This window comes from Cydia splendana, chromosome 12, assembly GCF_910591565.1.
Source record: "Cydia splendana chromosome 12, ilCydSple1.2, whole genome shotgun sequence".
Classification (NCBI taxonomy): Eukaryota; Metazoa; Arthropoda; class Insecta; order Lepidoptera; family Tortricidae; genus Cydia; species Cydia splendana.
In genome coordinates, this window is record NC_085971.1 from 17,485,936 (window position 1) to 17,512,534 (window position 26,599).

General features: G+C 38.7%; 3 protein-coding genes and 1 non-coding gene across 6 annotated transcripts in view; 2 read left to right on the forward strand and 2 right to left on the reverse strand.

Annotated features, from left to right (window-relative positions):
- Positions 1-4,911, reverse strand: part of LOC134795723 (TATA element modulatory factor) — a 36,226-nt gene extending 31,315 nt beyond the window's left edge. Inside the window, exons 1-2 of the mRNA XM_063767672.1 lie at positions 2,659-4,911; positions 641-855 (exon numbers count right to left, since the gene is read on the reverse strand). Of these exons, the coding sequence (XP_063623742.1) occupies positions 641-855; positions 2,659-4,539 (2,096 nt within the window). The 5' untranslated portion in view covers positions 4,540-4,911. The remainder of the gene's footprint in view (positions 1-640; positions 856-2,658) is intronic.
- A 215-nt stretch (positions 4,912-5,126) lies between these two features.
- Positions 5,127-5,220, forward strand: Trnai-uau (transfer RNA isoleucine (anticodon UAU)). The gene is made up of 2 exons: positions 5,127-5,164; positions 5,185-5,220. It is a non-coding gene; the product is annotated as a tRNA-Ile (tRNA).
- A 1,122-nt stretch (positions 5,221-6,342) lies between these two features.
- LOC134795712 (uncharacterized Golgi apparatus membrane protein-like protein CG5021) lies at positions 6,343-11,664 on the reverse strand. Of its 2 annotated transcripts, none has more exons than XM_063767654.1 (6): positions 11,527-11,664; positions 9,984-10,063; positions 8,960-9,114; positions 8,584-8,663; positions 7,957-8,070; positions 6,343-6,964 (listed from the first exon to the last, which is right to left on the reverse strand). In XM_063767654.1, the coding sequence occupies exons 1-6, from the start codon at positions 11,539-11,541 to the stop codon at positions 6,764-6,766; spliced, it is 645 nt and encodes a 214-aa protein (XP_063623724.1). In that variant the 5' UTR covers positions 11,542-11,664; the 3' UTR covers positions 6,343-6,763. The 2 variants fall into 2 exon arrangements, with proteins under 2 accessions (XP_063623724.1, XP_063623725.1); XM_063767655.1 differs by having other exon boundaries at positions 9,984-10,048; positions 11,527-11,661.
- Positions 11,665-11,826: 162 nt separating this feature from the next.
- The window catches only part of LOC134795714 (E3 ubiquitin-protein ligase znrf2), a 277,600-nt gene continuing 262,827 nt past the window's right edge, over positions 11,827-26,599 (forward strand). The window contains exon 1 of one of the 2 annotated variants that reach the window (XM_063767657.1): positions 11,827-12,448. In XM_063767657.1, the coding sequence (XP_063623727.1) occupies positions 12,082-12,448 (367 nt within the window). In that variant the 5' untranslated portion in view covers positions 11,827-12,081. Of the gene's footprint in view, positions 12,449-22,387; positions 22,584-26,599 lie in introns of those variants that run through there. The other variant, XM_063767658.1, reaches the window with a different exon arrangement.

Genomic DNA, 26,599 nt, shown 5'->3' on the forward strand with positions numbered 1-26,599 from the left:
ACACTGTATATATCTTGTATGTAAATAAATGTTTTTTTTTTGTTTAATTTACTTCAGATCCCAAATTTCATAATTTTGGCATAACATGGCCGTGGAGGGAGAATAGTAGAGAATTTTCAAAATTTTTAGGAAAAAACTTTATGACCTATAGGTACCTAGAACAGTAATAAAGCAACGATATTTGCAAAACGATAGTTTATGTACCGTGAAATCGCCGTAGCGTGCCAAAGATTTTTTTTATCACCGGGAATTTAAATTGCGCTTTAAAGTGGTGGCGTATCTAACTTCATAAACTACTTATCACTTACTTATTTACTTCATTGGCTACTTGTTTTCGATTTCTTATTTGAACGTTGACATACCTATCGATACTCTAGTTCACACTCGTACTAATTACGCGGAAAATTTGGTGGTAATTTGTGCCTTATGTTTGTGCACTATGGTACTAATTACAACAGAATTTTCCCGGTAATTAGTATTGTAAGAGCAAAGTCGATGTTTAGGTCGAACCATAATACGCTCATTCGATAGGTAATAACAACACTAGAGAAATAAGGATAGCTTTAACGTATTAGAACGATATTAGAAGCTTAATGGCGATTGCTTACTGTACATGTACTGGCTTCTAAAAAGAACTTACCTCAGTCCTTTAATAACTTGCTCATTATCCTTCTCTTTCGCTCTCAGCTTCTTAATAATATTCGAATGCTGTAACTGCTGACGAGCTAGCTTCTCTCCTTCCTCTTGCATCTGCGCTATAACTTCGTCTCTTTCTTTCAAACTGCTTTCAAGCTCGGAGGAGTTCTTGCGGGACGAGTCGGATTTGAGGCTGTCAAGTTGCTTGCGTAATTGGTCCTGTAAAAAAATACCTATAAATTACGATAAAAAAATACCTATAAAAAAAAGCGCTGGTGGCCTAGCGGTAAGAGCGTGCGACTTGCAATCCGGAGGTCGCGGGTTCGAACCCCGGCTCGTACCAATGAGTTTTTCGGAACTTATGTACGAAATATCATTTGATATTTACCAGTCGCTTTTCGGTGAAGGAAAACATCGTGAGGAAACCGGACTAATCCCAATAAGGCCTAGTTTCCCCTCTGGGTTGAAAGGTCAGATGGCAGTCGCGCGCTTTCGTAAAAACTAGTGCCTACGTCAAATCATGGGATTAGTTGTCAAGCGGACCCCATCAGGCTCTCTTGAGCCGTGGCGAAATGCCGGGATAACGCGAGGAAGAAGAAGAGAGAAAAAAATACCTATAAAGTACTCGCCGCCAATATTAATTGCGCTCAGCAAACGCGTAAGGCAGGCCACAGGTGACCCTCGCGCAGGCAGCTTTCTCGCGCAAAGATTGGTCATAGCAATCCAGTGCGGGAATGCTGCCTGCGTGATAGGCACCCTACCAAGGGCGCAAAATTTTGATAGGTATTTTTTTTTTAGCTTTCGTTATCTTAATTGTAGTTAATTTTAGTTTTATATTCATTTTAATAGTCAGGTATTAAGGATGAATATATACTCTGGCAAACCCACTTTGTCAGTAGAAAAAGGTGCGAAATTCAAATTTTATATGGGCGGACAACCCATCGCGCCTACATTTCTTAAATTTGCCGACTTCTTCTACTGACGGAAATGTCTTGCCAGAATATATGCATCTTTTTTATTCGCACGGGATCTATATTTACACGTTCCTGCCATTCGTCGTCCTTTTCATGCCTGAGAGGCGGCCTGTGCCGAGCAGTGGGAGGTATAAGTACCTATAGGCTAAATTATATAATTGGTTTGTAAGTACTTACATGTCTTATATCTTGGTTCTAAACAAAAATAAGTGTAAGAACTTTGGGACTCATGATTTTAATATGTTTCAGAACTTTCAGATAATATAATACTATACATTGCCAATATATGGGTAAATTACACAATTTATATAAAAAATATCGCACCATGTCTATAAACATTATTTTTATCAGAAAAAAAAAGTAACTGTATTGATTAGCGGAAAAATGTACCGAATAAATACCTACTAAGATTAAATAGGTATAATTACCACTATAAATATTGCATTGTTCCTAACAGTCCTAATTAAGTAGGTACCCACAGTGGCGGCCTTACCATTGCGTGTCTAGGGACGACAGATCTTTGCGAGGTCCTTGCCTTTAGGTCGCGGACTGGTCGCAAGCGGCGCGGCGCGGCGCGGCGCGGCGAGCGGCAAATCCAGGCCGTTCATCTTCATACATTTGGTCGAGCGCAATGTATGAATGCGTAGTGACTTTATAGGTCATATTGAACAACTTTTATTATTGGACCAATGCTGAAATCGCGAAAAAAATTTTGGCTATTTCATATATTCCGGGTGATGTGATGCCGCTGATTTCTATGGGACAGCCAAATTTTTTTTTCGCGTTTTCCGCATTGGTTCCATAACAAAAGTTGTTCATGTATGACTTACCAACGCAGAGTATGGCTCGTGATTAAAATTTCACCCTGTAGATTGGCGTTGCATGACCTGCGTCGCATATGATTTAATCGACCTATTTATTTATTTATTTAATAAGTTAATAACCTAATAAAATAACCCTTCGTAAGGGCGATTTTAATTAACGTCGTCTATTGGTCAACGTTAAAACGCAATTAATATAAATAAAGTTTACAATGTATATTGTTTACCTTTTCCCTTATGGCCTGTTGGAACTTCTTTTCCAATGCCGACATCCTCTGCGTATAGTCCTCCGTGATCGTACTAATATCCCCACCCTCATGAGTCCCGTGCTTTGCCAGCAAGCTCTCCATCTGGGTCTTCAAGTCCGCATTACTCTCCGCCAGCTCCACATTGCTCCTGCTCACTTCCATCAGTCTGTTCTCTCTGGCTTCCAGTATTTCTGCCATTTCACACAGCCGACGCATCAGCCGGTCATTCTCTGTACTACTGTCGTCACTGGTATTACTTTGAACTGATGCTTCGGATAATTCTCTATTATGTCCACGGATTTTAGTCGCTAACGATTTTCCTAATACTAAATCCACTAGGTTTGGCGAGGTAGTGCCATCAAATTTTTTGAAGTTGTATTTGGCAGGACTGTTGCGGAAACCATGGTTGTCACCGTTTGGACTTGGAATGATCTCAATGTCGGACGATGTGGTTGTTTCAAGCTCATCGCCTGAAGTATGGCCGGACGTACGATCAGAACCAATCTTAACTAAGTCACTCTTGCTGTCAGAACTGGTTGGTGATGTCCGCTCTTTAACGCTACCTTTTTGAGACTCGGATTTATCAGACTGGCTACATTGCTGCTTCTCCACATTAACAAACGCTGAGCTTTCAGACCTAATCATTTCTCCAGAAACATTAACATTATAAAATGAGGATGAATCACTTAATTTTTCCATAAGGACATCCTCAGGTTCAGTCTCTTTCTTTGGCTCGTCAACATTGACATCTAGAATCATACTGTCATTGTCAGCGTTCAAGGTCCGATCAGACCAGGATCCGTCATTAGAAGAATTCTCACTAATCTGCATTTTCTGTGGTAGCAATGGAGGATCTAAGTGTATAAATTCTTTCTCTAAAAACTTCTTGCTTTCTCTTTTCGGAAATGGACTTACTGGCTTGTCATCAGTGTCTAAAACGGTGGGTGCTGTGCATTCCGAGATGGAATTATAGGACATGGTGTCTTCATCATCATCGGCAACCAAACTGACACTGTCTGCAGTCTCTGCCTTCTCTGTCCTGTCAACTGGTGTGGATTTCTTATCACTCAACTCGCCAGGTGAGAGATTTGAAGACGTACTGCTGTGTTTATCACTGGAATAACTGTCAAAGCCTAAACATTCAATAGAGCTTGGACTCACAAGGCTGTCTGGTAAAATTTCCACAGATTCAGAGTTAAGTTTCTGCCCGACACTACTACTGTGGGAGATGGAGTGAATGGACGCAGCTTCAGAGTCAGGAGTAGTCTTCAAACTCTGTGACAATACCTCAACGGAATCAGAACTATTTCTACTAGACACCAGTGATAATCTATTTGAGCGGGATGAATTACGTCTCTCGTCTGCCTTGACTTCATCTTTTACCTTTTTAATATCAAACTCTGTATCATCAGACATAACAAGCTGGCTTTTAGAGAACAAGTCGGTAGCACTGCCATATTTCGAGTCATTAATAACATTCATGGACTTAGCTTTTGGAGGTTGAACAATAGCTGTATCTGTTTCAGAATCCTTTTGATGTTCAAAGAAAGATCCTGCAAAAGAGCCCCAAAGGCTTTGAGAGCCCTTAGAAGGGCTCTCGGTGACTACGGTCTGCTCGTTGGCATCCTGAGGGCCTTCAGCGCTTACTGTGAGGCCCCAAGAAGCGAAGAAATCAGAATTGTCTTTTGGGGTCGTTTCACTTTCACCTGGTGAAGATTTCATCTGAGAAGTGGACGCCCCCGCTTCCTCCTCCTCCCCGCTCTCGTCCTGAATGTCCAGAGCCTTGTCCAGCGTCTTCTGGGCCTCTTTCAGCGCCGTCTTCGCCAGACTCGTCAAACCAGACGTGTCGAACCAATTCATATTGTAATCTCATTGACTACGCACACAAACATCACGTATGACTATTTAAAAATATCCGCAGTATTATATCACCGTATGAATGTTTTAACTGGCCATTGTTTAATCGAAAAACATTATTCACATTATCACAACACAGGAACTAAGTGACGTTTCCATTTTGTAATAAGTATTTGTATTTATGTTTTACTTTTTGTATCCTGCGACGGTACCCTATCTTCGACAAATTGTTAGAATAGCTTGCGTAAACCCTCTGAAATAAAATAATTAAATTTTATAGCAATTTGAAACACTATAACTACACTTCTTAATTTCATGTACACGAAATATGGACTGATTTTTCTGAAACGATTTGCAAATCGGTCATAAACAAAGTAGTATTGACGTGTCAAGATCCAATCAGGAACGTTGGCTGCTAAATGACACAGTTTCTTATTGGTCCACGAGCTGTCAAAACAAACACTGTGTCAAATAAAGTGTGCAGTTGGAAAACTCCGAAATTCTGACGTTTGCTATCACGAAACAGGACGTCATTTGACCACAAAGTGAGTAGGCCAAAGTGACGGGCAATTTCGGCCTGTGCCACCATAGCTCCAGTGGCGCAATTGGTTAGCGCACGGTACTTATAAGACAGTGTTCGTGTGAGAAATGCCGGGGTTGTGAGTTCGAGCCTCACCTGGAGCATAATTTTTGTATGACACAATTTACACAGTAAAAAGGGATTTTCTTTCCAATGATGAAATAGAATAGAGGAACAAAAGAAAACTAAACTTATTGACGGCTGGTTTTGCTGTTGAAAAAAAAATATATTCAAAGAAACCGGCCAAGTGCGAGTCGGACTCGCGCACGAAGGGTTTCTTACCATTTCGCAAAAAACGGGGGGGAAAACACGTTTGTTGTATGGGAGCCCCACTTAAATATTTATTTTATTCTGTTGTTGTTATAGCGGCAACAGAAATACATCATCTGTGAAAATTTCAACTGCCTAGCTATCAGGGTTCATGAGATACAGCCTGGTGACAAACAGACAGACGGACAGCAGTCTTAGTAATAGGGTCCCGTTTTTACCCTTTGGGTACGGAACCCTAAACAAAGTTTTGTAAAACCAGATGAAATGTTACAAAACCTGTACTGTGTTTCGAACGCTGTATATTTTTTTATAAAACCATGTACCATGTACTTTGTTTTGTATATAGTGAGCACTCGCTCTTATTTCTCTATGAAATAGTCTAGCTATGTATAGTTCGTTTTTTTAGCATTAGAAAAAAGGTAAACAATCTTGATGCGTCTTTTAATTGAAAAACACGTTTTAAAAATAAGTCACGGCAAATATGTAAGAATTATGAATCTAATACGATCATTTTATATTCTTCTGCTTTCATAAGTAATAGTTACTGATTTTTAAAAAGCGTTTTTCAATTAAAAGTCGTGTCACGATCGCTTACCTTCTTTCTAATGCTAAAAAAAACGAACTAGGCAGTAGTCTAGGTATATGTTTCGACAGGATGAAACTATGTAATTAAACCAAAAGTTTACAATTAAATTAAACCCTTGTCAAACAAAGTTAGCTTTTAAAGGTCTCAAAATAAATAAACATAGCCATAATTTTAAATAATTATTATTAGTTTATAGTAATCGAAATGTTGATCACAAATATTCTTTATCTAATTGGAATGAAAATACAATCATATGCCATGGAATTAACATAGACAAATCACAATGAAAATGGGATTAAAACATTATTTTAATAAAATCATCAAGTTAATTTATTAATAATATCTTTACTTAAATAAATAAAATACTTAGAAAGATCAAGGAACTTTATTTACAAAGAAAATATAATAGTAAAGATGATTTTGAACCAAAAATGTGTTAAACATCAAAAGAATATGTTTTAGTTTTTACTTACAAGAACATCAGATTACATATTTATAGCAAAATAACCCCTGTACCTCCAAATTAGAGTTCAAAATAAAAGTTAAACTATGGCAGTACTATTCCCACCCCTATCGTCTTCTGTATTTTTTTTTCTTCACACGTTTAAGACAAAAATCAATCCTATGGTCCTTAAGTCAAAGTCCGAAATGGCTTTACGCTACATATTTCTAACCTCAACATTAGGCGAAGATTGTGAGAACATAAACAAGTCTCGTTCTATTGTATCTCTTTCTTAACACATTTATGGCAAAATCACCTCCATATTCTTTCAATTAAAATCTAAAACTGCTTAAACTACGCCAGCACTATTCCCACCAGCCGCATTAGGCGGAGAAGGTTGTGAGAACATGAATGACGTTGCGTTTTGAAGTATCTGTTTCCTGACGAAGTCAGTTGTGGCTGATTGTAGGTTCTCCTTGGCCCCGAACTTGCATTTGATGTAGCCGTATAGGTTCGCACCGCTGAGGGTTAGGGCGATTAGTACGAGGAGCTGTGGAAAAAAATATAATAAAAAAAAACATGTATGCGCAGAAGAGGGCGGAGTGGCGTTCTCTTGTGTCAGAGAAGTAGGTAAAATAAAATAAAAAATTACAATGTAGCTTGCACAAAATAGCAGTAAAAAATCTTAGTATGTGAGTGATATTAATGTTAACTTTAGATTTTTATGTTTTGAAAAAGTCAATGCTATAAAATACTCTTATTTGACCTTTCTTTGCATGATATTTCTTTTTGCCCGAAATGAATATGTGTGTCACGTAACTGTTTGCTGATTCTGGAAAAAAAAGTAAAAAAAAAATTGTGCTAGAAGTTGCATAGGCTATATCATATTTATGTAAATATATAATATTATTACAAAGGTACGCTATTTGCGATAAACCTATGATAAAGTTTTTAAATGTAAAACAATTACAAACTCCGTAAAAAAACGCCCAAAATCACATGCTAAAAATAATTAACTTCTGGGTTTTTCCAAGTTTTCCGACATTTCGTCTCAAAGCAAATGTAATTTTTATTAGTTAAAATACTGCGTAAATTTAAATATGAAATCGGTAAATGGATTAGTGTTGAAAGTTGAGTCTTAAAAATAAATATTAATCACCTCCAAAAGTACCTTTAATTCATAGGACAATGTTATGATGGAAATTTCCACCACCATGCAAAGAAGGGTTAACACACGTATGATGAAAGATGAAAATAACTTTAAAGGCCTACAAGGAATTTAAGATCCCTACAGACAAACAATTTTAGATGTGGGTAGGAGTTAAAGTCGTTAATATTTCTGCTACAACCAATAGATGGCGTTGTACTACTTGTACTCAATAAAAGGCTAACCCCCTTATTCATAAACGTCTACTAAAGTTGACAAGCCGATAATAATCGTTTGTCCCTTTCCATCATACCAATACGTCGGAAAGGGACAAACGATTATTATCGGCTTGTCAACTTTAGTAGACGTTTATGAATAAGGGGGTAAGCCATTACCATCCATTTAAACTTGAGGGTGAAGAGACACATGAGGAAGAAACCGCTCCACACGAGGGGGCACAGGATCAGCCCCAGCCAGAACAGTCGGCTCTCATTCCGGTTCACACGGTTCTAGAAGATAAAAAAAAAACAACACAACGTTAGCAAGAAACTGTTACCCAAATAGATTTTGTGAAATAAGTTTAATTATCTATATGCGAAATGAGTGTTTATTTAAACATAGTTTATTTTGCTCGGGGCAAGACAAACAGTATGAGGATTCCATACAAGTGCGTCTTACCCCAGTGATAGTCATATCCCACCTTACCTTAATTAGAATCAATTCTGTCAATAGTTAAATATGTAATGAATGTGTTCCATTTCCCTCAGGGGCGCCAAGCGAGGGTCACTATCGCGAACACAGCCGATGGGACACATACATATGTAGATTTGGAGGTCAAAGAACACATACATTTGGAGACAAAGATGTGTTATTATTTAAGTCTGTGGTTATGACAGTGTTTGCTACTTTGGCCTTTAGCCCATCATGCCTTAGAAGAAGTTAGATTTACATATAGTTGTCAAATAGAAACGCATATCGCATATTGAACAGTAATATACAAAATAATGAAACTAATATCATACCTGCTTGGATTCGAAGACCCAGTGCGATTTTCCATCATCATCAACATAGTTCCACCATCTCAAACCCACGAGCAGACGGCCTGGAATGTAACATAGAATATCTATTAATTTTTAATTAGTAAATTATTTTTCTCGTAAGATAGTTCGTGCCTTTGTGGGTTAGCCTTGCGAGATTTTAAGTTTTTATAGACGAATTATGAATAAAAATATATTTGAAACAGCTTCTCTAAATGTATTTTCGTAGTCAAACAAATTTTGTTGTCACTACGATATTCGATAAAATCTCGTATACGGTATACGACAAAAATCACGCCGTGTGAACGTAGCCTAAGTAATCTTGAAAAGTTGGTCTTCCTAGGATTAATCAAGAGATTACCAGTGATATTCTTGACGCTCCAGAAGTCAGCGGACAGCAGCAGGATAACCAGCACGAAGGAGGCTATGAAGGAGTCGGAGAACCATCCGCAGAGGATGTACACCACGATGGCGGAGCAGCGGAACACCAGGTGGAAGAACACGATGTATGGGTGGCTGGAATTCAGAAACAGTTTACACGCTAAAGTAAGAACCCTAAGTACAGTCAGCAGCTGAAGTTGCTAAGCGGGCCAGGTGTTCAAAATGATCTTGGCGCGACTTTATTGTTAAGAGAATAAGAGCGTGTCAAGGTAATTTTGAACACCTCGCCCGCTTAGCAACTTCTGCTGTTGACTGTACGAAGAATTTCGTACATTATAGTTGACAACATGCATGTTTGAGTTGCATAGGCTTGGTCCTAAAATTATACAAAAGGCTCAGGATACACACACGCACACACTCAGAAATTTTTTTTTGTGCGTTCTTTCGTTATTAGATTACCTGTTAGACGTACTTCTTTCTTAATAATGTTACCTAGTTTTTAATTAACCTTATCTTTGGCTGTATGTTACCGGAGTAACTAGCTATTTTATGTATAATGTAACTACCTTATTTTAAACCGAATCAGACTGCCACGTGACAGGCATAGCCTAGTGTGGGGCCACAGGATAGTGACAAAAGAAGTTTGAGGTTTTTTCTTCGGATCAGATGGTCTGAAGAGTTGTTATTTATTGTTGAAGGTTTAAGGCCTGTGCACACCGGCTTGCGTGTGCATGACGTGCACGTGCGCGTGCACTAAAATGTTGGAGCCGCACACGCACACGTCACGCAAGCGGTGTGCCGTCTTTCATAAGGATCTGTATACTACAACGCCGCACGCGCACGTGCACGTCACGGACACGCAGCCAGTGTGCACAGGCCTTTAATGGAGAGGAGGATGGGCATACATTGTATTTTTGTAATTAATATTAGATCTTAAATGGGCAGCGAAAAAAAAACATTATTACTTCACAATCTTCACATGTAACCTTCAAAATGTAACTTACATAAATTTCTTCCCCGCGTTGTCTTCTTCCCCGAACGCGAGTGTGTCGTCATCCAACAGCGGGACCTGCGGCACACCTGGCTGTAATGTAAGTAGCGACAACTACAGGCCAAGCCGTGCAAAGCTAATGCGAGCATACAAACTTAGTTACATGATGGCAGGTAGACAACATATTAGCAAAAATAAAAAAATCAATACTTTTTTCTAAAAAAAAAATTGTCTTCTGTTCGAAATATAACTAAGTACATACAAGGGTGTGCTTTCAATGTCTCATCCATACTCTGCAAGATGACTACAGTGACACTAGTTACTGTGCTTGTAAATTCTGTTGTACCATGTACCCAATTTTAGAAAACTTCAATGAAACTCTGGAAATTATATATAAGGTTTTCTTGCTTATTAGTGGAATTTACAAGCGCAACAACAATGTAATAATCTCACTGATCAAATTTTGCTACGGGACCAGCTATGAAAGAACACCCCCTATTGGATAATACAACTACATAGAAATATGAACACAACTAACTTCATTTCAAAGTGGTTAGAGCTTTTAAATGGGGTTGTCTACCCGGTTGATATCCGGTTGAAATTAATTAAAATGAGTAAATGACAGTTAATGTTAACTATGTTTTACTCTTTGTTCTGGATGGGGAGCTGTAAAAAGATACTTTATCTAGTTGCTACTCAAGGACACAAGCAATCAAGTGATAATTTATGGTTGAATTCATGTTGTACTAATTATACTATTATGGGTAATCAAACATGAGGATGGTCTTAGTTTATTATATGGTTGTACAGATGTAACCCCCTTATTCATAAACGTTTACTAAAGTTGATAAGCCGATAATAATCGTTTGTCCCTTTCCATCATACCAATGCGTCGGAAAGGGACAAACGATTATTATCGGCTTGTTAACTTTAAGGGGGTTAGTGTTTAGTTATTTTCCTTCGTATTTTCACGGAAACGTACAAAACGTACAGTCTCGGTACAAAAAGTACTGGCGTTGACTGAAGTAGCATGACAAATACGAACGTTTCCGAGAAATTACGAAGAACAACAATTATGCACTACATCTGTAATCATGATTAGTCTGAAATAGAGATATGTATTTATTTTGTATGGGCATGCAAATTTGTTGCATTGTTTATAATTGTAATTCTCGACTTCACATCAATTCCATGCAGACATATATTTGATAAAATTCTAATTAGTAACAGTCAGACCAATGAATTGTCAAGGTGGTAAAAAATATGATAGGTTACTTACGTTACTTTACAGTTCATCAAAAGCAAACAAATGGTATGGTCTATTAAACCTAATGCGAAAAATAACTTGCGCAAATGCTAGTTAAATAAATACTAAACAAGTTACAAGTTAGTCATAAATGAGCAAATCAGATAAACTATCTGGATATTAAATTAACGTTTTAAACGAAGAAAATATTTATGAATCAATCATGAGTAATAACGAATGTAAACTTTTGGCAATTTATTGCATTAAAATGAATCATTTTTCTATTTAGTAATATGTACTATGTACTTACGGTTGCAGAGTTCATCTCTGAATCTTAGCACTTCGGATAATTATTATATTTTCAATGAATAATCGTGAAAAACACCGAAAATCGAATATTATTTTCGTTTCCCGTGAAAAGTTGACGTGACACGGTGACATGAAGTTTCACAGATTATAAATAGTCACCCGTGCTGTAACATATGATTGACATCTATGCATTTTGTAACATTGGCTACATTGTTTTAGTATGGGAAACAATCACGTTTCTGAAAACATACATAATTTGCTAACTACGCATTAATGATTTCATATAATCACATTCCGGGTCTGTGGTGTGTAGTGGTTCGGGGCAGACCTGTCAAAATTTTGCAGGAAAGCAGTGAGCTACCGCACATGCATCGCTGTTTACTTTGCGGAGCCCCGTCGTTTCCCGTGATTATTGTCGTATTACACGTAAAAGGCCGCAGTTAGAGCGCTGTGTAAGATGCGTTCCGCCGCCGCGGGCGTAGCGGTCCGCGCGTGCTCGTAGTTTAATCCTCGGTGCGTGTGACAGGTGTTTTTTTGCGTAACATTTAGTGCAGCAATGGGTGCAAAGGCGAGTACGGCGAACGGGGGGCAGAGTCCGCGGGCAAGGACATTCTCGACGAGCTCGAGCAGCGAGGTGGTGTCGGGGGGTGCAGGGTTTAGTTTGTTGCGGGCGATTCCTGGGATCCAGGTGACGAGCGACCGCCAGCGGGCTAGGTCGCTGTCGTCGGTGCCGGACCTGCACGCATCACACGAGGCGATCGCGATCCCGCCGAGCTCGGCAAGCTACGAGGCCTCGGCGGCCGCCAGCCCGGATACAGACTCCAGCTCCAACGAGGAGGCGGGCCCGGGCCCTGGCGCTGCGCTGGCGCTCGGCCGCGTCTATGCTGCTCACTCCTTGCCTTCACATATCTGGTCCATAAACGGTGAGTTCATATTTCTTTTTCATCAATGAAGTTACCTAACACACCAGCAAGCAGTACTTAGGTATAACAGAAACTCTCAAGTGTAAACATGACCATTTGTATTTTCTATCACTTCTCCACCATTTGGGAATCAAAGAAAATTGTTGATGTATCATGCATAAAAGCATTTTGATTTGTCAATTTACCCTCAAAAAATTATTAAACTTGATCTCAAAACTAATGTAGGGAAAGTTACCAATAATAATGTGTGTGTGTGTTAATGTAGGGAATAGTCTGCCATTGCCAAGTTTGTAAATTAGTAAATTGGTCTATCATCTTAACAGCTCTGAATTGCATAAAAATGTGACTAAACTGCAATAAATAATGCAAGTCTGTGGTTGTTCTTTGTTCTCCACTTGAAGATGAAACTTGATATACAGTGGAAACTGGATAAGTGGAACCTGGGTTAGTGGAAAACCTCTTTAAGTGGACCCAAGTTCCCGGTTCCAGTCCCTTGGCAACGAATTACCTCTATAAGTGGAATTTTGGGACCTCTATAAGCGGAATCCATTTTTTCGAAAATTTCTTATTTTTACCTCTGTAACTGGAAGCAGCCGTCTCCGAAACCTCTATGAGTGGAATAGCTCGGCGTTATAAAATTTGTATTTTTAATAAACCGTCACAAGGAGGGTAGTTTGTTTCGTTAACATTATGGTTCGTGTTTTATCTACGTATTTTGTATGAGATCACACATCGTTCAGTTTTTTTTTGTATTAAAGTACAATCGGTACATTGATTTATTTAACCATACTGGTTTCTCTTGCATAAATAAATATTAGGAGTGATTTTGTTTCTGTAATTTTGAAAATTGTATACGAGTAGGTACTGTGGATTATTTACAGTATTGCTTTTTTTAAAGTCAGGATTACATACCTATTTTTGTTAATACATACATATCTACATACATATTTAATAAAAGATGATTATTTAAGTCTTGATCATACCATACGTGACCTCTATAAGCGACATTACTAGCATCCACAACCTCTGTTAGCGAGAGCCTCTGTAAGTGAGAAAATGTTTTATTTGAACCTGGTTTAGTGGAAAACTGGATAAATGGAAAACCTGGATAAGCGGAACTAAACAGCCGGTCCCTTGCGATTCCACTTATCCAGTTTCCACTGTAATAATATATGCTTATTATAGGTTTGTTTTGATTCTTCAGTATTCCTTTTCTAATAAGTGGGTACCTACATATATGCTTTCTAAATCATGTTTTGTTTACATTCTAAGGATACAATTATCCAATAATATAATATGTTTAAGATTGTCCATATGTATAAAAGAAACAAAATATTGTTTCTGTAATAATTTAAGTTTTTTTGTCTAGTTTTTTGTTGTTCATGATCCAAAGAAATTTGTTCAGTCTGTGTATGTAAAGCAATTATGACTGATAGTGCAGTAAATTTTGTGATAATCATAAGATAAACATCATCATGCGTTAGTATGTCCTTATACTGTATGGTAGGTATCTTCATAATAATATATCTGTGCTACTCAATGTATAATATATACAGATAATAAATAATACATGCCTAGGTCTGCTACTTCAGTCACTGATGCCCAACAAATGTTTAAAATTCCAGACATTTAAGATCATGAGTTAATTTAAATTGATTAAATAAATAAAATGGCGGTGGTGGCCGAGTGGATATGACATCCGACTTTCAATCCGGAGGTCGCGGGTTCAAATCCTGGCTCGTACCAATGAGTTTTCCGGAACTTATGTACGAAATATCATTTGATATTTACCATTTGCTTTTCGGTGAAGGAAAACATCGTGAGGAAACCTGCATACATCCGCGAAGGAATTCAAAGGTGTATGTGAAGTCCCCAATCCGCATTGGGCCAGCGTGGGGACTATAGCCCAAGCCCTCTTGCGAGTGAGAGGAGGCCTGTGCCCAGCAGTGGGACGTATATAGGCTGAATGATGATGATGATGATGAAATAAAATTTTCTATTATTATTGTTATAAGCCTATATGGTGTCCCATTGCTGGGCTAAGACCCTCGATTTCCATTAGTCTCAGTTTTGAGCAATCTCCGGCCAGTTGTTGAGATCCTATGCGTCCAGGTTGTCCCGCCATCTCCGTCTGGGCCTACCGGGCGGGCGAGGACCTTTTCTATATCTAATAACATTGTATGTAGAAATTACTCAGATTTAAAAAAAAACCTGGAGACTTTTTAACACTTTGCCTAAAGATGTTTGCGATTGGATATCAGCGCTATTTATGCCAATGTATTTTAAAATTGTTAGAGGCTTGGAAGTTAAGAACTTTGTTTGATATCTGTTGACTAGAACCCGGCAAAAGGCAAGACAGGGCTTGGCTTTAAAGATTCAGCCCTAATTGTATAAAGATTCAAATTTCATAGATTTCCATATATTCGGCTCAGTAAACAAGTATGTTTGCATTCAACCTATGTCAATATGTTCACCTCAACCTTTGTCAAAAGCGAAAGTTTCAAGTCTTAGATTTCCTTTAAGTTTTGAAAAGAGCCAATCATACAAGCAGCTAATATAAGTTTTATGCATGCAATAACTTTTCTCTGGCCAATGTCATGAATGTCATGACTAGTCATGAGTCTAATAGACCATCAATCATATGTTAGTGAGGTTGATGTTATTGCCTAATAAGATTCTTATTGGAAGTGGGGAAAATCTTTTTTTAAGATGTACATTAGCAATTTAGCTTTCCCATAGCGTTTTAATTAATTTGATAATTATGTTACTATCGTTACTAGTATCAGATTTGCTATTAAAAAAAAATAGGTATATGTTGAGGTTCAAACCAGAATAAATAAATGTTCGGCATTTCTTAGAATCTCTATAGTTTCAAGATATGGTACTTAGGTCAAATGTTATCATGCCTTTATTGTTAATTCTTTTTTGTATTTCTAGGAAGTTTTATCACACATTCAGTTACAACTCACACAAATAACAATGGAATTCGGTAAAATGGTTATTCATAGAACTTTACAGGCCTGATTTAGTTAAATTATGTTTTATCCCTTTCTTACGAATACATAAGTCAAAATAACAGACAAAGAAACAATATTAGTTAATTGAGGTTTGTAGCGCATTTATGAATAAGGGGCTTAGATGATATAAGTATAGCTATCATATAAATGTATGTAGGTACCTACATATTATGTTTGCATCATGTGTTATATCGTAGATCACAATCTAGCTGATTTTTTTTATTTAGTTTTGTGATTAGGTAGGTCCATACATATTTAACCGACTTTCAACAAGAGCAGGTTATATTATATAGTACCTATGAAAACATTGAAAACAAACCTTTGACGGTCAAAGTTTTTTTTTTACTTTTAACTTTTTAGGACATTTAGGCATGACGCAGTATTTTACTGCGCAAACGACTATTCAACAGCGTTGTTTCCGATCCATTAATTAGTATTTCGTCATAATAAGATTTTAGTTCTTATAACAAGTTAGTTTGAGATAACACTGATAACGTTATCTCGTTTGAGAACATGTTTTTAGGGTTCCGTACCCAAAGGGTAAAACGGGACCCTATTACTAAGACTCCGCTGTCCGTCCGTTCGTCCGTCCGCCCGTCCGTCTGTCACCAGGCTGTATCTCACGAACCGTGACAGCTAGACAGTTGAAATTTTCACAGATGATGTATTTCTGTTGCCGCTATAACAACAAATACTAAAAACAGAATAAAATAAAGATTTAAGTGGGGCTCCCATACAACAAACGTGATTTTTGACCGAAGTTAAGCAACTTCGGTCGGGGTCAGTACTTGGATGGGTGACCGTTTTTTTTGCCGTTTTTTGCATTATGGTACGGAACCCTTCGTGCGCGAGTCCGACTCGCACTTGCCCGGTTTTTTAATGTTACTACGTCTTGTCCTAGCGTCTTTGTTTATATTCGTACCTAATCATGTCAACGCGCTTGCAAGGCAAGGTCATTCATCATCATCATCATCATATCAGCCAGAGGACGTCCACTGCTGGACATAGGCCTCCCCCAAAGAGTGCCACAATGACCGGTCTTGCGCCACCCGCATCCAGCGGCCTCCCGCGATAAGTCAAGGTCATTATAATATTGTAAAAACCAATTGCGAGTCGGACTCGCGCACGAAGGGTTCCGTACCATTACGCAAAAAACGGCAAAAAATCACGTTTGTTGTATGGGAATCCCACTTAAATATTTATTATATTCTGTTTTTAGTATTTGTTAATTATAGTGGCAACAGAAATAAATCATCTGTGAAAATTCCAACTTTCTAGCTATCACGGTTCATGAGTTACAGCCTGGTGACAGATAGACAGACGGACAGCTGAGTCTTAGTATGTAATTGGGTCCCGTTTTTACCCTTTGGGTATGGAACCCTAAAAATACGAGTAATATTTAAGCAAACTACACAACCTTTTATGTTTTCAAAAAATTTCGTGGTCCTTTAATTTTTGTGAATAATAAAAAATATGATCCGGCTTGTAAGCTCAAAGTACAGTTCCAACCGGAAAAAGCATGAAACTTGGTATTCATGTACGAGTAGCTTATTATTATGTAGGTAACAACACAACATAGAACTGGAAACAACTTGTTAAGTTTGTATATCCCCATCAAAATTCTAAAATAGTCTCTTTGCTTCGCTGTCACTCGAATATTGCAAGACAAGAGCGACAGAGGTGGATAGGCTTTCTTCGATTTTCGCGATAACCGCCCTGTCAACACTCGCTTGCCTATACAGGTGGTCTGTATGCTGCACTGTCTATGCCACACAAAAAAAACAAAATCCCGCCGTCCGTCGGGTCGGTAATTGACTGCTGGCAATTTTGTCATCACTGTCCCTCCCGCGCTGGGCGCATTCTGATTAGTGCGCGAGCGCGAGCAAAGGAGACCAATCAAACGTAAAATGACCTACAGGATCGAAAATCTTCGCATATTTGAGCGAGTTAGTATGAAACATAACAGATTAGTTTCGACCTCATGGTTTGACAGATCGCTCTGATAAATCGGAGTTAAATAATTGTAGCAGAAGCCTTTTAAGCGCAGTGTTATAAAATAAATAGAGTTTTCAAGCTCTGAAAACTGGAGTTCTTGCCAATTCTATTTACCAGTAGCAATAGTAGCATGCAGTTGCAGGGTGCATGTAAAACTCGATTGCCACCGGCTTGCCTAGTATGTAATAAAACTAATAAAATAATTGAGCCCTATCATACATACCTCGAATAAAACCCAGCCAAATAATCCCCCATTTGCATAAATGAAATAATTATGTTGGAAATACGACACTGCTTCAGCAACTTAAAGCTCACGCATTTGGTGCATTAACCCTTGGGACGCCTAGTGCCATATCCGTACCAGTCCTGTCAACTGCCGGAGGGTCTTAAATTTTTGTACCCGTCAACTGCCTAGTCCCAGATCTGTACAAAGTGTCTCAACTGCCTTGTGCCTTATCAGTCACCAAATTTACTGTATTATATTTTTACAATTTTGAGATCTAAACACTTACAAATAGAGTTTTATATCATTTGCACTATAGCACTTTTTTTTTATCGCGGCAGTTGACGGGTGCACGTACGCGAGCCTATCCGGCATTTGAGGGGGATGGGACGGATCCGGCACTAGGCATCTGACGGGTACAAGTACGTTTGTCGGTTCGGCGTTCCAGGGATTAACGCAGTGCAAACATTTGTTAAACCGTTTTATTGTGGTATCTGTGATAGTTGTATAAGTACCTACCTCAGGAGGTCTAGCCACGATGACAATCGTTGACAGAAAACGTTAATCGGAACATAGTCTAATAAAACATGGTCTTCTCTTCCCAGAGTGACACAAGCCTACGTCACAATAACATTGCCACTTTGTATAGCGCTATGGGACTGTCCATAAATTACGTCATCGATTTTTGACGAATTTTGACCCTTTCCCCCCCTAAAATCATCCAAAAATCATGCTTCGAATGACCCCGTTTCCTCCTACGTCATGCTACCATCATCCGATGTCCAGACTCCCCCCCCCCCCCCCCTAATTTGAAATGACGTAATTTATGAATAGCCCCTATTGCATACTATTATATAGCGCTGTCGCATGATGACGTATAGATATGAGCGCCGATAGGCATTTAGCCGGCGGCGGCGCGCCGGTCAAAATCGGTCGGCGGCGGCGGCGAATCGGCGGCGTGGCCTTGAAACACCTTTGATTAATGAAAAAAGAATTTAACCCAAAATTTTACCGAAAAAACATGTTTTTGCTGTAAGAAAGTTATAAAATAAGTGCATTTTTCGATTTCAAGCAAAATTTATTGAATAAAGGTACGAAAAAAGTTTTATATAGTATAAACGGTATCGCGCGGCATCAGAGGCGGTCTGAATCTTGGCGAGGCCCTAGCCGGAAGATCTTTGCGAGGCCCTTATCTTTAGTGCTAAGTAAAAAGTAGCGGATTGACTGTATCAGGGAAACGTCTGGTCGACATTTCAAAGAGCCGAAGTGAGGAAAATCAAGGCCCGTCATTAATCAATATCGACCCAACAAACCGATTTATGTCAAAAAGTGAGGCCCAAGGCCGAGCTCCACCTAACACCGAAGACCTGATTCCGACGCCTTCCCATGCGAGGCCAGAGGCTGAGCTTCAGGTAAGCAAGCATACAGCTTAGAATCGAACGCCAAGTGTGAACTTGGCTGACGGCCGAATGCCCGGAGCGCCGATTACAGCGAGCTTCTGTGCGAGGCCGAAGGCCAAGCTGCAATAGAGCAGAGCTTGGAATTGAACTATTAGTCCAGTGTAAGCAAGTCCGAAGGCCGATAAAGACCGAGGCCATAGTGTTAAAGACCTGGAGCTTTCCTGCAGGTGCATTCGTGCGAGGCCAAAGGCCGTGCTGCAGTGGAGCTAAGATCGGAGAAGAACCAATGATCAAGCATTTTAAAAGCGAGCCCGAAAGTTAGGCTCCAAACAGGGCCGAAAACTTGGAGGTTCAGTCTTACTTCTGTGCGAGCGATGCGAGGCAATAGATTGGGTTAAGAGAGAGCAAAGTTTGAAATTAGAACAAGGGCCAAGCTTAAATGAGACCCGATTCTGTTTCTGACGCCCTTCCGTACGTAGCCAACGCCCGGACCTTTGGGCGTGAAAACGCTTAATATCTGAAATGAACCCCTTTTTACACCGTTTAAAGACATTCAAACCATGCTTGCAATGATTGAATTCGCGGTGAATTACGGATGAGCTAGCCAGCTGGCAAAATTAGTCATTCCATTGCTCTAACACTAGTAGCGTGGTTACGAAACAGAAAAGTTTGATTTACCATCAATATTTTTGAATTATATGGACCTAAAAATACCTTTTGAATGTCTATAAGCTATTCAGACTGGCGCAGTTTAAGATCTAAACTAGATAAAATATATATTATCTGATTCTGAAAGTAGTAGTATCTATCAAGGTCACGCCGATGCCACGCCGATAGCGCAGCGTCGGCGGCGGCGGCGCGACAATTTTGTCGGCGGCGGCGGCGCGCCGGCGCGGCGCTCATATCTAATTGACGTAGGCTTGTGTCAGTCACGTGGTCGGAACATAAATATCAAAATAGTCACGTCAGAGCCCGTGAGCGTATGACTCGCCAAGTCACACCAGGTGACGGGAATGACACCCCTGATATTTACGGGACGCCTGACCTACTTGCAGAGCAAAACAACTTCTTTTATTTAACCTGCGCGTTTAAAAACACCTGCAATAACATTTAAAGGGAACCGCAGTAATCCGGATTGCATCCAGCTTGGAATGTTGGTGTTATCAAAAGTTATTACGCTCCTAAATAACATCTATACCTCTCTCTGTTCCTATGCGAAGTACATGCATGCAAATAAACTTTAGAAAGGCCTAAAGGCCTGTCTCCATATTGCGCGGCAAACTATCGAACAGCTCGCGAGGCAGCCGCGCGCAATGGATACCGGGTTGGCTCGCGAGCCAACTCGATCAGATCGAGTTCTTTCGAGGCCTTTAGAGCTCTTTCCCACTGACGTCCAGTTTTTTGCGGGCACGGTTTTCTGCAGGATCCCGTTTTAGTAGTATACGAGCTAATATAGTAACTAAGGGCCAGTTGCATCAACCACAATTTTTTTTTTCCCTAGCCTACTTTGGTGTCCCACTTAGGGTTGCCAGATCGAAAGGCGCTATTATCGGGAAACAATATGATTTTTTCGGGATTTTGGGACTTAAGTCGGGAAAAAAAAAATTAGAGATGCCACGATTGCCACGATGCCATGATTCGGCAACTATTCGGTATTCGGCCGAATGTTGCCTACTATTCGGCGGAATACCGAATATCTGTTGCATCTACCTAAAAAGAAAAATTACAAAAAAATAACCAAAAACTAGGTATATTTAATATTTAAAATGTATTCTTGGAAAGTAGTTAAATACGAAGGCACGTTTTTGAGCATTTATTGATTACAAAATATTTTATTTTGATCATGGGTCTGATTTGATTGACTAATATACATTCATTAATTCTGTTCAACATAAAAATATATCTTAGCAAACGTAGTGCTTTGATGGCGAACAGTTTGCATAATAATTGTGACTCAAAATGTTCGCATGTCATGCCGAATATTCGGTATTCGGCCGAGAGAGGGGCCGAATATTCGGTATTCGGCCAAATTCACTATTCGGGGCATCTCTAAAAAAAAATACATTCAAATTAAAGTAATTCTATTAAAAACAACGATATTTTACATTATTGGCACTACGTCAGCTCGCTCGCTCGACGACAGTTCGGAACTTGAAATTATTGTTTTATAACGTGAAGCTGTTTTTCGGGACAGTTTACACTTTGTCGGGAATCGGGAACACATGCTATAAATCGGGAGAATCCCGCCAAATCCCGACCATCTGGCAACCCTAGTCCCACTGCTGGGCAAAGGCCTCCCCCGATTAACGTCACTAATAGCAGTGAACTATGAAACTTCCCATATAATAAAATTATGCGAAAGCTTTAACGATGACAGATGGTTTGGTGCAGGTGCAACCCGCTATTTAAATCTTCGTGCCAGGGGTCTGAAAGATATTATAGGATTTTTTACATTTCTATGTATCAAACTAGCTCTAGTGTTTGTTACTTTTGGGTTAAATAAGTTAGGTACGGTCTATTGCTATTGATAGCATATATAGGTTCATGGTTAGGGTTACCAGATCCAAATTTGGAATTTCCTGACAAAATTCCTGATTTGCGAATATTTTTCCTGACGCTCATTACGGCGAGAGGGGGGGAGGGGGGTGGCTAGCCGTAGCGATATCTATGTATCCTTGATACATTGTTTGATTTGTTTTGGATTTATGTAAGTAAATTTGAATAATATAGTAAAGGTACATATTAGTAGAAAAGTCTGTTAATTCACTAAACTTTCTGACATTTTCGTATTCCGGCCGCATTCCTGACAAAAGGCCAAAATTCCTGACAATCCTGACATTTCGTAGTTGATCTAATAGATCTTTGAACCTTACATGTGCTAGACAAAAAGCTGTTATATTCGGTGATGTACTTATTAAATATGTATACAAATCAACCCGAGCAATTGTCTAACAATCAAAACGAAACTGAAAAACACTATCAGACCTAACCGCTTTCCCACCCGCCTAGCTCCAGTGTACTATAATAAATCCACCACCACTTCAATAGCAAAACGTCAGAAACGCCCACCGCTTTAAATAAACATATGACATTTCGCTTAAACTGGGAGTTGTTCCGGCATGCGTAGGCGCTGGTACTATTCCTATTAATATCACAAGCCGAGGTGAATCTGTATAACCAGCGTAAAGAGACCTCAACGTCAGTATCAACTAGAACACCCGCTTATACTGGTTTCGCTCGAGCCTTTAACTCTCTAGGCTTCTACAAGATAAACTTTTCAGTCCAGCTTCAGTTAGCCACTAACCTCCGTCGCGTGAACATGTACCGCCGTCGTTACCGCACCACGCTGGGCCTCGGCCTCGGTTCGTCGTTCTCGTCGGTCTCGACGACGCTGTCCTTCCGCACGACGACGACAACGGCGACGGACTCGGTCCGGTCCGATGCGCGCGCGACTGCTGCGAAGCTCAAGTCCAAGTATGAGAGTGCTGGCACGGCGCAAGGTGCGTGTGAATGAACCTTTACTTCCTAAAAATATTTGTTATACAGTACGTAAAACTACGGGGTAACATCCCCACAAAATAGTAGAAAAAATGGACCATATTTTACGTGAGATCTAAAAGTCTTCACGTAACAGACGTTACGTTCACGTAAAGTGTGGTACGGATTGAAGTAATATAAGTATCATTCTTGAATTTCTCATTCAGTAAAGGTTTTTATTTACCTACTTTATAGTCTTTCAATAGAGTTCAAATTCGTACAGCGGCTATGTGTTGATTCAGGAAATACCTATCCTTTTTGTTTAGTAGTAAATCAATTGACAAAGCTATATCACCTTTGATATCTAAATAGTCTTAAGTTCAATTTCACTAATACTGAATACTAACCTAACTTAAAAGTTCTCTACAATCTCTACACATCACACATACAACGTGTTCCGAGTTATCTAAGATTTCCTGCTTCCTCTTTCTGAAAATTTCGTTTTCATTATTTTTTATTTGCGGTAATATTTTGCGTTTTGTAACTGCTAAACAACCCTTACCACGCACACTAATAATTCAAGTAGCGTTCAGTTTTCAAAGTCTGCGTGTTTGCGTTTCGTCTCGCCGCACTGTGCGAGTAGTTTGCATATCAAAGCCAACCGGTTAAGTACTTGTGACGCTAGACAGACCTAGACGGTGCTTGACAACCTGTGTGAACATATATAAATAACACCTTCTGCCCGCGATGTCTGAATATAATTAATTAATACTTTCATACCCCACTTCCATAGTAAATTCTACCCCTTTTTCACCCCCTTGAGTGATGTAGTAAATTCAAACTGTGAACATGTATAAATTACACCTTCTGCCCGCGATGTCTGAATATAATTAATACCTCCATATCCCTAATCCGTAATAATTTCTACCCCCTTTTCACCCCCCTTGAGTGATGTAGTAAATTTACTCCCATAAGGGATGACTTCCGTGATAATAACTTTTCTACGTCAGGGACTCAAACTATTTCCCTTCCATACCAAACTTCATCTAAATAGTCATATTGTTTCAAAAAATCGTTAAAATCCCAAATGAAATTTCGGTCGTTTCCAATGTTTCCAAAGAGATACTTGACGTTAACGATTCCGTCAAATGTCACTGCAACCCGCCTCTAAAGTTTGTTTTATTTTATGACTGAGTGAACAAACGAGTTCGCAGATCCTAAGGCTAATAAAATTAATTCTCAAGTTTTCAAAGGAGTTGGTAACTTTAAGGATAAGGATAGAGTGCTTCAATTGCTTATATTTATTTCGCATAGATGTTTCAACAGACATTAAGGTTGGCTTTCTAACAGAGATGTGTGAGGATGCGTAAAAACTACTAAAAGAACATTATCTATCTCTCCCCTAGTGTTTGTATGTTACCTACTCTGTGGCTGACATGTTGCTGTCATATTTTTAGTTATATCCCGGTTATTTTATATATATATGTATGTTTATGTATGTCTATTTGTATTTCGTATATGTGTATGTTTATTCAATGTGATTGTGTGTGTGAACGTAGGCTCCATAATGTTCTCTTTGCAACACCTACTTTTTCGATTAAGTACTTCTCTGTTTCCGCTACCCAAAGGTTGTCTGGAAGAGATCGCTCTTTAGCGATAAGACCGCCTGTTGTCTGCCTCTACATTTAATCAATTGTACTTTTCTTTTGTATCTTTTTACTGAGGTGTGCCAATAAAGAGTATTCTATCTATCTATCTATCTATGCGTAGCGAGGGATGTGTTTTTTAAGATCCAATAGGATCACTTCATTTGTTTTCCTCGCTCAGCGTGTAGTGATTCTATTGGTTCTTAAAAACACATCCCTCGCTCCGTATCCTCGTACATCTCTGGTAGTAACAGAAACGCAGCCTTAAGATCAAATACGAGTATGCTACTACGCTTAGGTAGTTCAAACCTTCATCCTGTACACATATCTAATCCGTAACTTATCCGTTGCTTTCAGAAAGCCTATCCAAAGAAACATTTTCAAAACTGACGACAACAGACCAAATAAGAGATACTCAGACACACGAGGGCATTGTCAATTGTTACGTTACGACACTAACTCAAAAACAGGCTCTTACAATAGGCCTGATGACAAATTTTGAAAACCCTTTTAATATCGTCGCTACACTTGTATTAGTTCCGAAAAACACTATATTTCAGTTATACTCGTAAGATTTAACATAGATAATTGCATTTTATTATAGCTAGTTTAAACTTCGCGCGAAAACGCCTCGCATGCCATTTGTGACGTCATAATTTAGTTGGTGGTAGGGTGGTAGATATTGTTTACATACTTACAGTTACGAATTTCCCTTGAATCCGAATGATATTGTTAATTCAGCACCATATTTTACGATTAGGGATAATAAATACATTACAAAAAATTATCACAATAACTCATTTTACACAAATACTCTCACACGGTTGCAGTTTAAGATGAATTATTTAGATACATGTAAATTTTGAGTGAAAATCACCGAACGCCGGTTTTACTTTTTAATTTTTAATTTTTTCTAGTTACGACAGCCAACATGGCAATGATAGTTCCATTCAGCCAAATAATTAAAAAAGTTTGTTGTTGAAATATCGTATTATTTAGCATTTTATTTAAATAATAACAAATAGATATCTACTTTATATCGTGTAATAATATTTTTTGGACGTAATAAATGTTTAGTGGCGAAATAACATTTTTTTTGCACCTTTCGAACTCTTTGGTGCCCACGTATAGATTTCGGTCAATGAGGTTGTCTATGTTGCTCTAAGAAATATGTTATGGATTGATGACGTCACTGTTTGGAACGTTTCTGATTGGCGTTTTAGTAAAAATGGCCGATTGGAGAATTTTGCACTTTTATTTTATTGAATATATCAACAATCCTTCAGTGTATACTGAGATTGGGCCATTTTTTAGAATCATATTAACATATATGTTTCGTTGAAACCATTATTTCCATGATTCTTTGTTACTTGCAACAGGCCTATTGTCACTGTTGTATGTAGCTATTGTAGCTAAGTATATAGGCATCTTTAACAAGAGCATGTATTGTCACTCGTGTCAGAAGAGGGATCGCGGGAGGAAACAGCGAAAACAAGTGTTATGAAAAGTATAATTGTGACGTGTGAATGTGAAGTGTAGACTCGTCATATTTTAGGTGATTACTGTGAGAATATGTGATTATGTACGGGATTTGGTTCCAAATAAGAAGGAAAAAAACAAGTTCCGTAAAATCACCCAACTATAGTCTAACCCTCTTATTCATAAAACTTTACGGGCCTAATTTAGTTAAATTATGTTTTATCCCTTTCTTACAAACGATTATTAGCTAAATGAGGTTTGTTGCGCGTTTATGAATAAGGGGGTGATACTACAACTATGGCCCACAAGATCAAGTATCTGATGTAACATCTTTACTATTGTAAATGTTTAAACATTTCTGAAAAAAAAAAGAAGTATTTCACATTACATTTTATAACTAGCGACCCGCCCTGGCTGAGCCCCGTGCTAAATCCTTAACAAATAACCTAAACCTAAGAATCACTCTATTGATAGGTGAAATCCGCATGAAAATCCGTTCTGCATTTTTTGAGTTTATCGCGAACATACATACACACAGAAGACGCGGCGGGAGACTTTGTTTTATAAGATCTAGTTGTTATAATAATTACAATAAGATTTAAAGGCGTGTAGTGTGACTAACAAATACATACATAATTTGAAACCATGCGTATAGCGTGAAATTATTCGTATTTTCTAACTACGTTAACAATGAAGCCCTCTAAATTTGAATATTCTGCGTCAGACAACCGCGTATGTTGACCTAAACATTATTAAAAAAAAATCACTTGACCGACAACTTACATCACTGTTATTACAATTTCAATCATGTGCCTCACACAATAGAGTCGCAATTTGACCGCATCATTTACTAGGACTCCCAATTCCAAATATACTTAGGTTTAGGTGTAGGACATATGTTGCGTCCTTTTGTT

Excerpts from the sequence above, each read along its gene's own strand:
- LOC134795712 (XM_063767654.1), bottom strand. Across the intron at positions 8,664-8,959 it reads GAGCGTCAAGAATATCACTG|GCCGTCTGCTCGTGGGTTTG; the intron begins GTAATCTCTTGA and ends GTTACATTCCAG. Across the intron at positions 8,071-8,583 it reads GGGTCTTCGAATCCAAGCAG|AACCGTGTGAACCGGAATGA; the intron begins GTATGATATTAG and ends TTTATCTTCTAG.